Source organism: Miscanthus floridulus, chromosome 8 (genome assembly GCF_019320115.1).
Source record: "Miscanthus floridulus cultivar M001 chromosome 8, ASM1932011v1, whole genome shotgun sequence".
Taxonomy (NCBI): Eukaryota; Viridiplantae; Streptophyta; class Magnoliopsida; order Poales; family Poaceae; genus Miscanthus; species Miscanthus floridulus.
The window spans coordinates 186,199,758-186,216,002 of NC_089587.1; the positions used below are offsets into that span (position 1 = coordinate 186,199,758).

Below are 16,245 nucleotides of genomic sequence, written 5' to 3' on the forward strand. Positions count from 1 at the left end.
GTTAATCATAAATTCAGAAATATACTATCCACAATGGTGGACCTTTTTTTCATTTTTTTCCCTGATAAAAGAAAATTATGACCCTTTGTGTCTATGTAAATTTGTTATAAAAAAAAGTTTTGTTGCGAAACTAGACAGTTCATGGAGCCTTCTACGCTGCGTCTCCACGAAATATTTATATATAGCACGTGTAGCTAGGAAACGCCTCCTAAGCGTGTGTTTGCACGTCTGGAGTTGGTATAACCGTATACGTATAAGCGTGATTGATGTGTGTTATACGTGCGTATTATTTAACGTACTCTCTTTTAGTAGGGAAAAAACAGAAAGTTGTCAATAACTGGTAAAGCTGCCTTGGAGCCGAGCAGGAAGCTAGACTAGAGGCCACCAACAGGTGAAAGATACGCGTATGGATACCTCATTACCTTGCACTCGAAGCAAGGCACCTAAAGCCTTGCTTTGCCACATCAAGGTGAGAGGGAAATGCGTCTTTATCCAACGGAACCAGGCTCTTTTGTTAATAACCAGAGGGTGTGTAGCAGAAGCAGAGGGCTCTAGCGCTAAGCAGTAGCAAAGCATGGGACGCATAGAGAGGAGGCAGCCAACCCACTTGCGCGCCGCCCGCTTTATTCGCCCTCACACTGACAAGAGAGTAGAGAGAGACCCCCCGAAAAGGATATCAATATCATGGCGGCCAGCCGGTCTGGTAATGCGGTGTAGCAGGAGTAGAATCTAGGCCTACTCTGCGTTTCGCCTTGGCGCTCCTAGATTTCAGACCTCTCGCTGGCCCAAGGGGTCAAAAAGCTTCTTCCACGCGCCGGCCTCTCCCCCACACCACACGGCCACGACGTACAGATTCCTCCGGGTGGCCACACGGAGGTCGACACGACGACGGAATCCACTCGATGGCCTCGGAGAGATTCGTCCCAGCGACCACTGAGCACTGATCAGCAGAAGCAGATACTGTCTGTTGCGTCGTTCTCTTCTCCCGGTGCTCCTGCATGGGGCATGCATGGCTGCAGGCGAAGGCAACTATGGATGGCTCCCATTCTTTCTGTCATGTGTTGAGCTGTTACAGGCTTGACAATACAATTATTATTACAGACGACACCTTGCTTGCACCTGCACGGAATACGGATGGTGAATCGTCCCCCGGTCGTCGCAATCGCGACTGGAAGAAAGAAAAAGCCGGGTAAATCGCGGGGGAAAGGCGCCGATCGCGACGGGTTTGCTTCTGCCTGCGGTAGTTCAGTTCACTGACGTTGTCGTTGTGCCCCCGCGCGCACATCCCATGGCCGGACGGACGATTGATGGACCAGGAGACTGGAGAGGGAGGGGATGGTGTGCTCCTACTCCTATCCTACTCGGGTGCCCGGCAGTGCGATGCGGGCAGGGGCAGGGGCATGCGGCTTTCTTTCTTTCTTTCGTTTCGTGCGCTGCTTCAGTTTCAGATGACATTTGACGCGACGCTGGGCTGGGCGTGAGGCCCCTGCCGTGGCGGCAATTGAGGAGGCATGGTTGCCTGCGCCGCGCGCCCATTGGAGTCTACCTCGAGTATAGCTTCGTAGTTGCCCAAACGGATCGTTCCTCGTGCAGTCGTGCGTGCAGCGTGCTGGTGCTGGTCATTCGGCCGCCCCGCTTTCTCGCTCCTTCGCCGCATGCGTTGACGGGCAGAACGAGCAATCATTCGCAGGAGGGAAAGAAGCGTGACATGAGAGCTCGGAAGGAATCATGTCTGGATGGAAAGACAAACTGACTGAACTGGAATTTGCGAGTTGCGCAGCACCTCGATGCAGCGGCAGAAGAGGACGAGCGCTAGCTCGGTCGGTACGCTTTCACAGTTGCCTCACGCGGATGTGGCACCACTGTCGTACCTTTCAGCCGTGTACTTCTAACCTTAGATATAGGTTGTAGATTTAGCTTACGCACTAGGAGTGTGAGTGTATTAGAGCAGCCTATAATCGAAGGTTGAGGCAATAAAAAAATTAAAAAAAAATGCAGTGGCAGAAAGCATAATCCATCGGCATAGCAGATACCATAGTTAATGTAGGTACATGTACACGCATGAACCATCAGCTTGTTCGCTTGGTTGTAAACGATCATAAATTTTCAGCCAGAACAGTATTTTTGTCTCACACCAAACCAGCCAACAATAATAATCCACAATCGTATACGATCGTATCAGCACCAGCCGAACAGGCTGCATATCATCAGAGAAATGGTACACACATATCGTGCAATTTCGAGATGCTTGTACTACATGCCAATAATACTCCACTAAATTAGAATGGGAATCAAACAGTAAAATTCTGATCAAATACCGCCACGTGGCGTCCAAACAGTATGCACATGTAAACTATTCAAGTACCACCATGATATCCATACTCATACATGTGCGCACGCTATAACACAATCTTTCAAACGATCTGCACTCGTTGCCAGATTATGTTATATATGGTACATGGGCGGAGTATATGTGCTCTCCAGGTACAGCCAACTACCAGCTTTACCAAGCACCGTGGTAACTTAAGCCATTCGGACCATCAGAAAAATAGCTCCTTCAAGGCATTGCTATCTCCCATCAGTGGTAGAATTGTTTTATTTTCAGATTAGGGTGGTGGAAGCAACTATCCATCAAGCTGTGTTAACCTCCCGGAAATTCCTTCACTGTTAATCTGATCTGTTAGGCGGTTAAATAGAGACAAGCATTGCCCTGCCAAAAACCTCAGGACAAATATCCCACAAAGCAAACTTATATTCTCTTGCATAACTGTGATAGAAAGCACCAGAACCCGCGATGTGGTGCCGCTGTCGACCACTCCCATCAGGAAAAATAGCTCACACAGCAAACTTATCTTCTCCTGCCGTAACTGTGATAGAAACCACCAGAACCCGCAATGTGGTGCCGTTGTCGACCACCTCCCCGTGTTGAACCATCCCAGCTGCCCCGGCCACCTGATCTGATACTGCTGGTATTGGTAGCTCCTTGACCCCAGTTCCCCATTTGTGATGCTCCATTCAGTTCTTCTTCCTCCCTTTCATTGTATTCGAGGATCCTCCGCTTGATGCTCTGCTTCTCCTCAAGCTCAGCAGCTTCTTGCTGCTTCATGCTTTGCACAATTGAACTATCAGCGGGTATTAACATTTGTCTTGTCTGTTGTTTGTGTCCTTTCTTCATTAGCACCTTAACGCGCACCTTGCTGCTACTCCCAGCATTGCCACCCTCTTCATCTACTGTTTCTTCTCCACTCTCAGATTCTGTGGCCCTTGAGTCTTTTGAACCCTCAAGGACATTCATCGGTACCATCATATTCAAAGGGAGCCTTGAACGGGCCTCTGATTTTCGTGACTCCAAGCTCTCCTGAAGAAGGGCTTTGAGCTCTCGATCAAATTCTTCTTGCTCCTTAGGATCAACGTTCATGACTTTCTGTCTAACCTCGACATTTTCATCTTCATCAGAACCAACAGGAATGCCATCATCTTCATCGTCGCCTTCATTATCTGAGCCATCATTTGATTTATCCTCAGATAATATATCCTCCTCTTCTTCCCGTCCATCAATGCTGCCACTATCTGAATAGCTCTCACTATCTGCTACTTCACGATCCTTGCCATTTTCCTCAATTCCATTTGCAGCACTTTCACCATTCACAGATGGGCCAGCATCTCGTGGCTGTCTTTTCTGAGATTCGGTATCCGAGTGTCTTTCATTTTCAATATTTTCCACTGGGGCTGAACGTTCATTTTCTTCAAGCTCAACTAACGCGGCAACAAGCTCCTCAATTGACGAATACCGAGACATGTTTGGTCGTAGCTCGCCAAATAAATCCTGCAAGAACACATAAAATATGTCCTCAGTCAAGAAAAATAATACATGTATTCAGAGTCATCAAACATTTCAAAATTCAAGTGTTACAGTACTATGATTCTCTTTGAACTTCATGTAAACATAATTGCAGCAATATGATTTACCAATAGCTGATAGGAATATTGCCTCGACCAAATGTAGCATGCTGGTCGGAGAGTACATTGTGGGGTTGTTTTGCCAGACGTGCAGCCAGTATATTACTGGAGCACTGATTGTGGGCCTTGTGATTGTGAACCAAAGTCAGGCTCTAAACGTCATACACTTCCATTTGTCTATCATCATTTACAATTTAATTTATTAGGCTTTCCATTATCAAATTAAATGCTGCTGCCTAAGCACACTAAGTCAAATAGGAGTAAAGATACAATCTTATTTGAAATAAAGGGATCTGGTCCCATTGATAAGAAAAAGCCTGCATGATCTGATGAAGACGCAAACCACACACCAAAATGTTGACAGGCATGAATCATTATGATTGTGGCCCACCACGACACCAAAAAAAGGGTCCTGGATGTCCAATGTTTAATTATACATAGGTAAGCAAATTATTGGATAAACATCAGATACAAATAAGTTCATTGCCTCATATTCAGAACATCAAACCTACCAAGAAAGCATTCTTGATCACTCACAACATAGATTTAACTACATGCATCATACAGCTTCTAAATTGGTTTGACTTCATGATTGAGTCTGTAATAACATAAAAGTTTTATGTATGTATTCACGCATGATTGCAAGTTGTATACAAAAAGAACTAACCTGAATGTCAAACTCTATGTCGAGTGGTAAGGGCCCTTTACTAATAATGTATCTTTGAAAGTGTAGCAAGAATTTGTCGAGCTTCCTTTTTGAAGACCCCTTACTGAAATAGTGACCACAGGTCTGTAGAAGTGTAATGATCAACCTGATTCTGAAGCAATCTTCCGGTGGATCCAACACATCTTGCTGCACAAGTGAAAGGGAAAATGTTCAATGAGAACTGGGATGCAAGTGGGTACTCAATGGTGTTTTTGGGTCAGCTAACTAATTACGGCCAAATGCCATTCTGGTTCATTTTTCCACTCCTCTCAAACTACGGAAATACCATTCTAGTTCATTGGGTCAAATTTTTGGGTCGACCCGACGACCCAAAATAGTTTGAACTTGCATGCCTAATGAGAACAAATGATGGATCTAACATTGTGATCAGTCATCCTTCAAACATAAGCTTCCATTTGTTACAAAACATGAAAGAAGCTGGCTTAACATATAGTCATAAGCTTTGTGGTAATTCTTTATTGCCACATACACCCTCCGTCCCAAAATAAATCAACTTCTGGCTCTTTTGGGACGGAGGGAATAGTGTGTAAGGAGGTATGATGTCAGAAAATGAATTTGATGATAGCAATGGTCCTTAAATCATTGTTGAATGATGGAATTACTTACTTCAGGAGTTCCATGACCAAACACAATGATAAGGTACAGTGTATCAAAAACAACTGATGAATCTATATGCTTGTAGCTGTATAGCTCTCCAAGGAACCGCATGTGGGCAAGCCGCCTTTGTTGCATCCCATAGTCATTCAACTCCAATCCAACCCTTATCTCTTCTAAAACCTAAATCAAAATAAATAAATAAATAAACATATAACGTGGATGTCAACTAGTTTATCACCAGAGTAACAGCTGGATAACTGAAAACTGCCAGTTAATTAATGTGTTACAATTTCATCTTATGGTGACTACAACAGAAAAAGAAAAAAGAACAGACTCCAACAAATATTAAAAAAATGTTCCTTTTTCCTTTATTTATGCAGTCAGCTAAAGGAACTAACCTCATCTACCACTGCGACAGCAAAGTCATCATGATAGCGGCTGAGACTAGCAGTGAGAAGAGCAATCAGATGAACTTGGCTGTACTTTCCTTTGTGAACCTTTAGAAAGCACTTCAGAAGGTATTGTTGACATTCTGCCCAAGGTAACTTGCGTAGTTGGCGCAAAACATGTTCAACACTTGATTTGTCAAGATCTGAGAAAAGCAACTTTCTTATGTACTACACAGGAAAAGGAGGGAGAATAGTTAATTGTTACATTTTTGTAGACAAGGCACAATAGAACATGTAACAAAGAATAAATGGAAATCTTACTTGATGCAAAGGTGGCCGAACTTTTGATATCCGTGCAGATCTTTCGGGCGGTTTACAAAGGTAGTAGGCGTTTTCTACAAGTGTACTGTGGCGTGGATCCAAATTCTTGACATTTTTCAATCTCATCAGTATCTCCAGCATGTTAGCCATGCGAATCGTAGTTTCAGGTGAGCGATACAAAAAGCGGCCACAAGTCTCGAGAAGGTTGCAAGCCACATCAATATTATGATGACTGAAATCATCAAGGCAGGCCTGCAAAATATATAGAAAACAAATATTTGTTACCAAAGTAGCACACGTAAAAGGTAGAAATTACTAATTCTGAGCTTAATAAACGCATACCTTCAAACAGCTAAAAACAAGAGCTGGAGGAGCCATTTTGAACTTGCACAGCTCCCCGATAAACCGTATATTTTTTATTTTTGTTTCAATGTTGATCTGATCCTGAAAGGTAACAGAGCAGAGAGAAAAGTTAGTCCAGTAAATACAAAACATAGGAGGCAAAATAATTGCTGCCCCCCTCCACTTCAAGTCCAACTTCCTAGGAGGATTTGTAGCAACTAGTGTTGTCATGCATTTCATGTTTATATTCATGTTATTAATGCAACTTGCATTCCAGAGCAAACAATAAATACTAGATACTGTCAAGGCTTAGAAGCAAAATTTATGATAAGATAAGAGGAACTGAGCACAAACAACGTCAAGCAACAAAGAATTATGAGTATACCTTCTTATTTATTAAAAAGTTGAACTCCTCTTCAAGCATAGACAGAAGCATACTTGGAACATCTTTCATACAAGTTGATAGTGTCGCAACCAAACGAGAATAGTAAGGCAAAAGTTCCAGTGAAGTCCTATTAACATTGAATAAGGCACGCACAAGTTTCTTTCGATTTGCTTTAGAATTTAGGTAGCAAAACTCAACCTGAGGAAATCAAAAGTAGCTTGATTATGACAATCAGTCTAAAATAAAGAGGACATAAATTATAAGATGGGTGAATACCGTCAATTGATCAATGAGATCACGACTGACACATCCCGGCAGCCTCTGCTGGAGGTTATCCAGACTTGCACCATCCAAGGCTCTTCCTTTCTCCTTCTCTCTTTCATTTTTCTTATCCAGATCCTTCTCCTTGTATTTTTCCTTTTCTCCATCCTTTCCCTTCTCTTTATCTTTGTCTTCACTCTCTTTCACTACATCATCTACTTTAACTTCTAGTTGATGTTCAGTGGCAGAATTTTGAACGTTGTCATGTAGTTCAGTGTCTTGTTCTGTAGTGGACTCCTTCATAACAAAATTCAAAAATAATTTAGTGGCAAACCCAAAAATAAAAATAAAAGAAAATGGCAGTGAATGCATATTTAGATGAATAAATTTCTCCGCCTTCTCACTCAGAAGCAAAGGGCGCAAACCATGTTGATGCCAGATGTAAAAATCTATTGGAACATGTTTTATTAGTCAAAAGGTTCTACCATTCATGAATACATTTTACGCATCACATGAATTGGGAGCTAAACATGGTGCGGATAGCCGGATACAGTGAGGGACTAGGGGTAGCCCTGGCCCCCTAATGGTTCATTTATACTTATTTAATTAGTACTCAATCCGTTCCAAATTATAAGACGTTTTGGCTTTTTCTAGATTCATGACTTTTGCTACGCACTTAGATATACACTATGTCTAGATGCATAATGAGAGTAATGTATCTAGAAAAGCCAAAACGTCTTATAATTTGGAACGGAGGGAGTACCAAATAACTCATACATAGTATCAAAAACTTATTTGGCACCCACCGAGTTCTAATCCTTGCAGTTTGGTCCCTTAGAAATCTTTGGCTCTGACCATGACCCGCACCACATAAATCTTTGTGTGAAGCAAAACTACCATTCCGGGCAATCTAAGAGAGTATTTCACCACATCATACACAAGGGTGCCACCTCATGTCTCAGGCTTGCCCCCATTACTAACATCATAGGCGGACAGAGAACAAGGAAAGAATCTACCAGAGGTGGAGCCAGAATTCTCATGCCTGGCGCTGGATAAATGTGTTCTAAACTAGACTCTTTGTATTTTAAATTTTAATAGAGTTTCAATGTACTTATGAACATAGGCCTAGATCCGCTGTTCAATGCGGTTCCTCTTTTAGCTAGAAGAGCGTCTCTTTGAGATTGCCATATTGATAAAAGTTGAAGATCCTGTGGGATCACATCAAATCAACTTAATAGCCAACCCACATCTCTTAACACACTTAAAAGCTTATAAAAAGGCTAAGATACTAAGAAACAGGAGGAGTGTGCATGTCCTTAAGGCATGGGGGGCAGTCTTTCCCCCGATGGTTGAGTTTCTTTTGTGCATGCCCTTGAAAGACCACCTTGCAATCCAAAAGAAACAAGCCAGGGGATATTCTAAGTAAACCCAACAAAAGATATACAAGGAACCCATCAGCGTCCAAAATGTTGCAAGCAAACATAATCAGAGTGAAATCCAAGTTTATAAAGACGAAATTGCAATAGAACCCTCTTACATATACACTAAGACATGATGCTTGAAGAATGGACTACTTTAAAGATTCAGAGTCTTACACTAGATTCCTCACGGCCCTTAGCATGCTGCTCATTCGACTTTGGCTCAACCTCTCCCAGTAATACAGCCGGCACAAATGCTCTGCTCAAAAAAATATATATAATTTCAAAAGGATAATAAAAGAAAGCTAAAGAATGTAACAGATATTGGCAACTTAGTGAAAAGTAAACCTGAGATCAGGTAAAGATTCATAAAAAGTTTTGGTATCTTCATCATCCCAGATAGGTTCCAATGCAGATGATTCTTTTCCAGAAGAAGGCAAGGCATCGGTTCCTGTAGTAACTCTTGTTGTATTTCCATCATCTGGCATCACTGGAGGCTGCATGTCAAGAGATTCAGCCAACCTGCAAAACAACACGTTAAGAGAGCCAAGAATCATACAGACAAAAAAAAGATGGAATGATAACTGACATGTTAACAGACAATTATCAACAAACGCTCATGTCATGATAAAATTAATGGCCAGTTGGTGGTTGCTGCACCACGCTGTTACATCTAATTAGGAAATTACACTAATTCCTGATGCAGGTTGAAGGTGTGGATGGAACACTTAGTAGGATGGGGTACACCAATACTACCTATACCATGTCTACTTTAATATACCAATGATATTGCATCCTGACTGAGGTATGGAAGAATGTGACTTTTCATGCAAGTAAGAGTGCGTCTTATATTCTTATTTTTAATTTTAAAGAAGGGCTGGTCCAAGGGAGGCAAGAAAAATTCAGGTAGTAAGTTCTAAGGTCCATGTCCATGTGTGTGTTCCTCTGCAATTCATCATCAGCCCCACACAAACAAAACACCAGATGCCATTACGCTCAATCCAAAATTGGCAGAACTACATGATGTTCATTATATATATATATATATATATATATATATATATATATATATATATATATATATATATATATATATATATATATATATATATATATATATATATATATATATATATATAGAGAGAGAGAGAGAGAGGGAGAGAGAGAACTATTGTTCTGCAGCTGGCCATAGAATAACTTATTCTATGGCCACTTTGAGTTACGATAATTACTATTATAATTTACAAGATTACAGTAACTCCTTACTAAGTGATTTACTATAACATTATGGTAAATATCACCGTGAGTTGTAGTAACACGAGTATCGTAAATGCATATTCATGTTATCGTAAATTGGTACAAACATTATCGTAAATCAAGGTGGCTATAGAATAAGTTATTCTATGGCCAGCTGTAGAATAGCCTATATATATATATATATATATATATATATTATAATAATAATAATAATAAAAAGAGCTAGAGAATGGCAGCTTTCTGCTGAAATGGACCAATAAATACTCACGAGGATACACCACGTAGTAACTGATCAAAAGACTTCCTGAGTTTCTCATATGAAGCTGTGTTCTCATCACTTAGTTCACCTTTGGCACTTAAAACTTTTGCATTCTCTGCCTCCATTAGACGAAGAGACTAGGTACAAAGAAGAGTTTACAGTTTAGTTTATGCATGCATATAATAAACTCAAATCACAACAAACAAGAGTGTCCAAACTAACAAAGAAAAGGAGTTACCGCATGTTCTGATTGTAGTAGTTCAGCTACAGCATCATAGTAAGAGTTCAAGGCTTTCTTAAAGAACTTCTTCTGCTCAGCAGTAACATTTAGGTCCCTAAAGAACTGCATAGATTCAACATTGTTGGCAAATCAATTGATGTAGATAGATGCCACATGTAGTGAATAAATTAACAGGAATTCCACCAAATGACCAAGACATATCAATCTGTTGGCAATACTTGACAGCATGCTATATTTGGTCTGTGCTCACTGCTCAGCACAGTACCTAGTAGCAGAAGTCATGACTTTTATGCATGCAGGTTTCTCACGTGCTTTGGCCCTAGCCTTATGCCCATCAGGAGTCAATGACACTTCCTGAAGTGAATTGAACTGAAAATCTACTTTATCAGTTCACTTCCTAGTTTCTACTTCATTGGTTAACTTTGGCACTTCGTTTCTGGGGGGGGGGGGGGGGGGGGGGGGGTGGGGGGGGGGGGGGGGGGTTAAAACTTTGGAGCTTGGGTTATGCGTTCAACAAAGAGCAGCTAGATCTACTATTGCAGTTGAATTGTGTGATCAGTATTTTTTCCCTAAGGCCTTCTATAACTTAAACAAATAAGGTTGATACATAAGCTTATCTTACCTCATCATAAGCTTCTTGACCGTGAGATTGTAGCCCTAAAAAAAACTTCCCTTGACGAGCAAAGGTAGATAGAAGAGACAAGTTTGTTTGAGTTCCTTCACGGTCCTTCAAATGTTCCGCTGATGTAAGATCTTTTATAATATTTACAAATATGCTAGCATCTTCGACAATTCCAACAAAATACAGTTCGATCAAAAGTTTCAATGTGCTTCTCTTCTTCATGGCTCTCGAATTTTTATCTGCATCCAAATCATCTCCAGATTTTCCAGGAAAGAAGACCTTAAGTAGACCTTGTATAAGACAAGGAGAGAAGTCCTTGTATCTTTGATGAAGGAGCGAGCAAACCTACATTAGAGTAAATCCACATAAAATAAACTCATGAGTTAACACCTTCATCATTAATAACAAAATCTCAAAGTAAAGTGATGATGGTTGAGCTGCAGCAGGACTATGGGCCTGTTTGTTTCAGCTTTTTGCAGGCTTCTCCAGCCAGAAGCCAGAAGCTGAAACAAACAGCCTAGCTGTTGAGCTAGCTTTGGAAAAGCTGGAAAACTGGCTTCTGAGGAAATGAACTAATAAAAGACGAAAAGCACGTTCTGATGAGCTTTTCTTGCTTTTGGTGTGCTGAGAAGCTAAAAAATCATTACAAAAGCCAATAGCAAAGAGGTAACAATCAGAAGCAAAAGCCCAAAAGCTGCAGCTCAAACAAATATAGAAATAGAGGACAAACTTTCTATTAAAAACTCTGCCCAATCCCACCAGTGGCTACCCCACAAACAAGTGAATCAAACATTCCAGGAAGCCAGCAGCAGCTGGTTACCATAGCTATGCTACAACATATGTTAAAATGGTTGGTACCAAACATACAGTAACAAAAATAATTCCAAAGGTAATCATAAATATGGTATGAGAACAAGATGACAGCAAGCACTGTATGGGCAGACCAGCAGATTCCCCACTAGTCATCGGGCTTCTCCCATTGAAAAAGAAGCTCTTGTTGAACCCAATTTGGCGAACTGATACTTTATTGCACCAGCCAACTGGTCACAGCCAACCAAGTTGAACTCCTAGGGATAACCTTGCTAATATTAACCGACTGAGGTGATGCATGCCCCTAAGTATAACTTCGGTAATATTGATAACCTTCTTAATACTAACCAACTGAGGCGATGCACACATTGTTTCCATAACAACCACTGAGGATAATGAGCATACTTCATTATGTAGCTCAGATATTTCACACACTGGAATGATCTTGCACATGTAAAGTGAAGGGACCAACAGCAATAAACGTCATAAGCATGTCTAACAGAAATTTGCACTTTTGCATAAAGTGTAACCATTGCTATTGCAAATTACCTGAACAGCAGCTTGTATATCAGCGGAGCGAAGTTTGGCCTCACAAATATAAGAAACCGCTTCGCTGACAAATTTGCTCAAATTCACACTTTTTAACTCATCCATTAGCCCATCCTTCTGTTCATCATTTATTGTCTTCAACTTCTTTATAACTGTTGTATTTCGCTTGATACTGGAGTCCAGGGTTCTCAGGTAGTTTGCATCTGGGATTAGTGAATCGTCACAAAGGTAAAAAAAAAAACAGAATTAGGTGCTGCTAGTCAAGATAAGAAATTGTATACTCTAACAAAATATGAATCATATCCACCAATGAAAAAGAACCCAAAATTGCAACATGGAAGATGACATAAGCAAAATAAGAAAATAATAAAGTATGAAACCATTAAGTAGCTCATCATCACCCATTGTCAAGATTCTAAGAACATATACAAGCAACAGGAACTCTTGTATGTTGTTCCTCATCCACAACAAATTGTCAGAGTGGGTTTGTCAAGATTCTAAGAACATATATAAGCAACAGGGAACTCTTGTATGTTGTACCTCATCCACAACAAATTGTCAGAGTGGGTTTTTAGCGGTCAAACAAATAGAATTTTAGAAGTGACATGTGAAAGAAAAGGAGCATCTAAGTTAACGCAGATAAATAAATCTTCCTTGAGATTCTGGAACGAGAAGCTACAAAATTTGGTTTTCTTTGATTGCAGCCATATTTCTCATCTAATTTCTGGCTGCTACAAACTTTATACACATTTCCAGTCGTACAACACATAGATTTGTTCACTTCCACTCGAAGACAAGTTTTTTACTTGTAAATTGTTTCTTATGATTGTACCAAAAAATTCTTCCAACACAATTTGAAGCAATTATCCTGAACCATTTTTTTATATCATTGCATAAAATTGTTCCTTATCATTGTACCCAAAAAATATCCTCCAGCAGATTTTGAAATAATTATCCTGTAGCAAATTTTTGACATACAAGTTAAAATAGACAACACATACTGTCTGCAATATCTAAAACGAGGATTTCATGCAATTCTAGAATATTGTTCCAGTGTAGAAACAAACCCTCCACCTAACAAGAATTAAAACAAGAATGCTTCCAGCACTTGATTTGAATGATTGCTTGTGCAGAAACGCATTACTTCAACCACAAATATTAGCTCCATCTAGGTATGTCCTATGTTAAGCTTTTTTTTAACTTTGACAATCGACATACAAAATTTTACTCCTACCTATTCAAGAGAAAAAATTATATAGACTTCATCATGGAAACTAACTTTATTTTTATACATAACTGTTTCCATTTAAAGTAATATATTTTTATGGATTCTTGTTAAAGTTTTAAAATTTGACTTAGGACAAACCTAGATTCACTTATATTTGTGATTAGAAGAGGTATATATGAAATAAAAATAGTGAAAGAAATAACTACCAGGCCTTTCAGGGTTTAGGTTGCTCCGGCGGAGGGAAGTCTTTTGATCAATTATCTTTTTATATTCTTCAAGGCGGGCCTCCTGCATATATAGAGCAAAAGAATGTCAGGATTAGTGAGCAGGATCCTGATGTTTATGACACTTGAATTCAATACCCAGACAACTAATGGAAACAGGTATTTATAGGTAACACAAGTTTAAAATTACAAAGGTAAATCCACTCGAGCCGCATTCAAGGGTCCAGTTTTAAAAAGTTGCCTTAAGATAGGATACTAGAAACTGACAGACAGAAAGAAATTTTCATTTGTGGAGTGCTTTCACAGACACACGCTCTGACCAGAATAGTTTGTTGATGGAGATAGGTCCAAGATTTGTCTTTGCCCAAGTGGACAGATAACTGCTACTGGTGGCATTTGGTTGGTTAGCTCCATGACTAGAATTCAGAGTATGCAATGGTTACCGGTGTCAATATAGTGCTCTGTCCCACACCCCTCTCATCATTCAAACACTCTATGCCATAAAATATAAGTTAAACAGCTGCATATAGTTAGGTCAAAGTTGGGGGGTAATAATCAAAGTTTATCAGTGTTCCCAATTGAATCCACAAGACTTTATTATGGCAGGCCTATCAAATGCCCAACCGATTCTAGGCATAGCAAATAAAATCCCAATCCTACTAATTTTTTGCCCTATCAGTGCCAGGATCTGCCAATGAAATAAGATTAGAGGAGACTAATTTATCAGTATCATTAGGTGGACAAATTACAAGGCAGAACAATAGGATAACCATCAACAGTAAAATTGTGAGTTATCAACAACAATAAACATCATTTATCCATGAAATATTTAATAAAGGAGTAGAGGTCTCAATTTACCTCATCATCCTGTTTGCTTTGGCGCACATCATCATCTTGCTTGTTATCAGTTCGGTTCTCACTCTGAGCATTGTCCATTTTGTTCTTCAGAGCGAAAACCCAGAACTATCCAACGTGATATGCACAACCAAAATAACCTTAGTACCTGTTAATGGGAAATAATAAGCCACGATCCTTACAAATAAGAGGCGGAGCCAATAAAGGACATGAGTGTACCACATGTATACCCTATAATTTTTGCAAAAGAAAAATGAATTTAATAGGCATAATACCACTGTTCGTCTAAACGGTCGTTTAGCCCGTTTATACACCGTTTAAACGCTACACGGTGACACACTGTTTCCATTTAATCGGTTGTTTTGACCGTTTAAACACCCGTTTTGCCTGTTTAAACACCCGTTTTGCCTGAATAATAAGCTAAACGGTAGGTGACCCGTTTAGCGTTTAGGATAACATTGCATAATACACATGTATATGCTTGTAATTAGAACAGATCCGAATACAAATAGCCAAATAGCGTAAGTTAGGGTTTGGGTGATCGGTTTCGCACGGCAGGAAGGGCAGATAAGGGGTGGGCATACAGGGTTGGTGCTCCTCGCCGGCGAAGGGTCGGCGGTCACCCAATCGTCGTAACGAGGGAGGGAGAGAGAGGGAGCACTCGTGAACTCGAGAAGAGAACACAGGGGTGAACAGGGAGCACACTTGAACTCGAGATGAGAACGCAGGGGTGAACACAGTCGAGTCTGTTTGGGCGTTTGGCAAGCTCCTGTAGAAATTTGGATGGGCAAGAATCGTACCGTTTAGGATTAGGATCCGCGACCGCGTCTGCTCGAACTAATCGTACCGCCTCCTCCGGCGAGTCGCGGGTTGGGACGGCCGAGGGTGCGAGGAAGGAGAGCTCGGAGGCGATGCTGGGAGGGCGACGGCCGCCGGCGTGAGGAGAGGGAGCTCGGCAGCGGCGCTGGGAGGGGGACGGCTGCCGGCGCGAGGAGGGGGTGCGGGGTGGCGAGCACGGTGAAGCGAGGGGCGGCGACGACGAGGCGGGCAGCTGTGGGGCCGGCGTGCGTCAGGCGGGGTAGGGGGAGGTTGAAGAATCGAGGGAGATTTCTCCCACAAGCCACAGCTCCCGGAGATCCGACTCGACTCCGCTTCAGCGAGGGGACAGGACCAGCATGTGGAATTTTTTATTTTTTAGTATGTTTTTATGTAAAGGTGAACTGATTTTTGAAAAATTTCGGAGTAATTTCTGTGTATTTTTTACGTATTTTCTGTGAATTTTTTGGTTTTAAAGGGACCTCAACGTTTTAACGGTGTCATGTGAAAAATTGGAAGTAACTGTCTGTACTAAAGGGCCGTGTGGAGAGCTGCTTCAGCTTGTGCGAAGAGAATCACTCACAACCAGCTAGACGCTCAAAATGTCAATTGATTTAGATGGGCATCAGCAGAGAATCACTTCTCCATTTACGCTACGAGCTGGGAGATAAAAAAAACCTGCTTCACCCTGCTACCTGTTATATTCTGATGGAGATCAGCAGAGAATCAATTCTTATCAGCTCCACACCATGCTCCCTTCTAGGAATCCAATAGAATCACTCCATCGGAGAATCAAGGAGCATAGTTGAAGAATCAGGAAGCAAAGCTCTCCCAAATAGGACCTAAAATCGTGGCGAGTCGAGGGATCAGGGTTTTTTTTCACTAACCTAGGCAAAATCTAACCTAAGTAGATTATAAAAAGAGTCGCGAAACCATGCCCCTTTGATCACCTTGATCTCTCTCTCTTTTTTCACGTGGCAGCCT

The 16,245-nt window shown here is 41.0% G+C and overlaps 1 protein-coding gene across 2 annotated transcripts; it reads right to left on the reverse strand.

Moving 5' to 3' along the window:
- Nucleotides 1–2,105: 2,105 nt before the first annotated feature.
- On the reverse strand, nucleotides 2,106–15,601 carry LOC136477747 (regulator of nonsense transcripts UPF2-like). 2 transcript variants are annotated; one of them, XM_066475997.1, is made up of 17 exons: nucleotides 15,246–15,601; nucleotides 14,449–14,593; nucleotides 13,573–13,654; nucleotides 12,139–12,341; nucleotides 10,780–11,124; nucleotides 10,155–10,259; nucleotides 9,926–10,053; nucleotides 8,749–8,922; nucleotides 8,578–8,659; nucleotides 6,998–7,276; nucleotides 6,722–6,919; nucleotides 6,337–6,438; nucleotides 5,995–6,246; nucleotides 5,683–5,901; nucleotides 5,294–5,464; nucleotides 4,628–4,813; nucleotides 2,106–3,826 (listed from the first exon to the last, which is right to left on the reverse strand). In XM_066475997.1, exons 2-17 carry the CDS (start codon nucleotides 14,524–14,526, stop codon nucleotides 2,849–2,851), a joined length of 3,582 nt encoding a protein of 1,193 aa, XP_066332094.1. In that variant the 5' UTR covers nucleotides 14,527–14,593; nucleotides 15,246–15,601; the 3' UTR covers nucleotides 2,106–2,848. The 2 variants fall into 2 exon arrangements, with proteins under 2 accessions (XP_066332094.1, XP_066332092.1); XM_066475995.1 differs by having other exon boundaries at nucleotides 6,998–7,279.
- Between the last annotated feature and the right edge of the window lie 644 nt (nucleotides 15,602–16,245).

Bases quoted from the DNA above. Each gene is read 5' to 3' on its own strand.
- LOC136477747 (XM_066475995.1), bottom strand. From the start codon at position 14,526: ATGGACAATGCTCAGAGTGAGAACCGAACTGATAACAAGCAAGATGAT. The intron at 7,280-8,577 runs GTAAGACTCTGA...TTTGTTATGAAG, and splicing joins AGGGCCGTGAGGAATCTAGT to GAGTCCACTACAGAACAAGA. The intron at 3,827-4,627 runs GTTAGTTCTTTT...GTGTTCTTGCAG, and splicing joins ACATAGAGTTTGACATTCAG to GATTTATTTGGCGAGCTACG.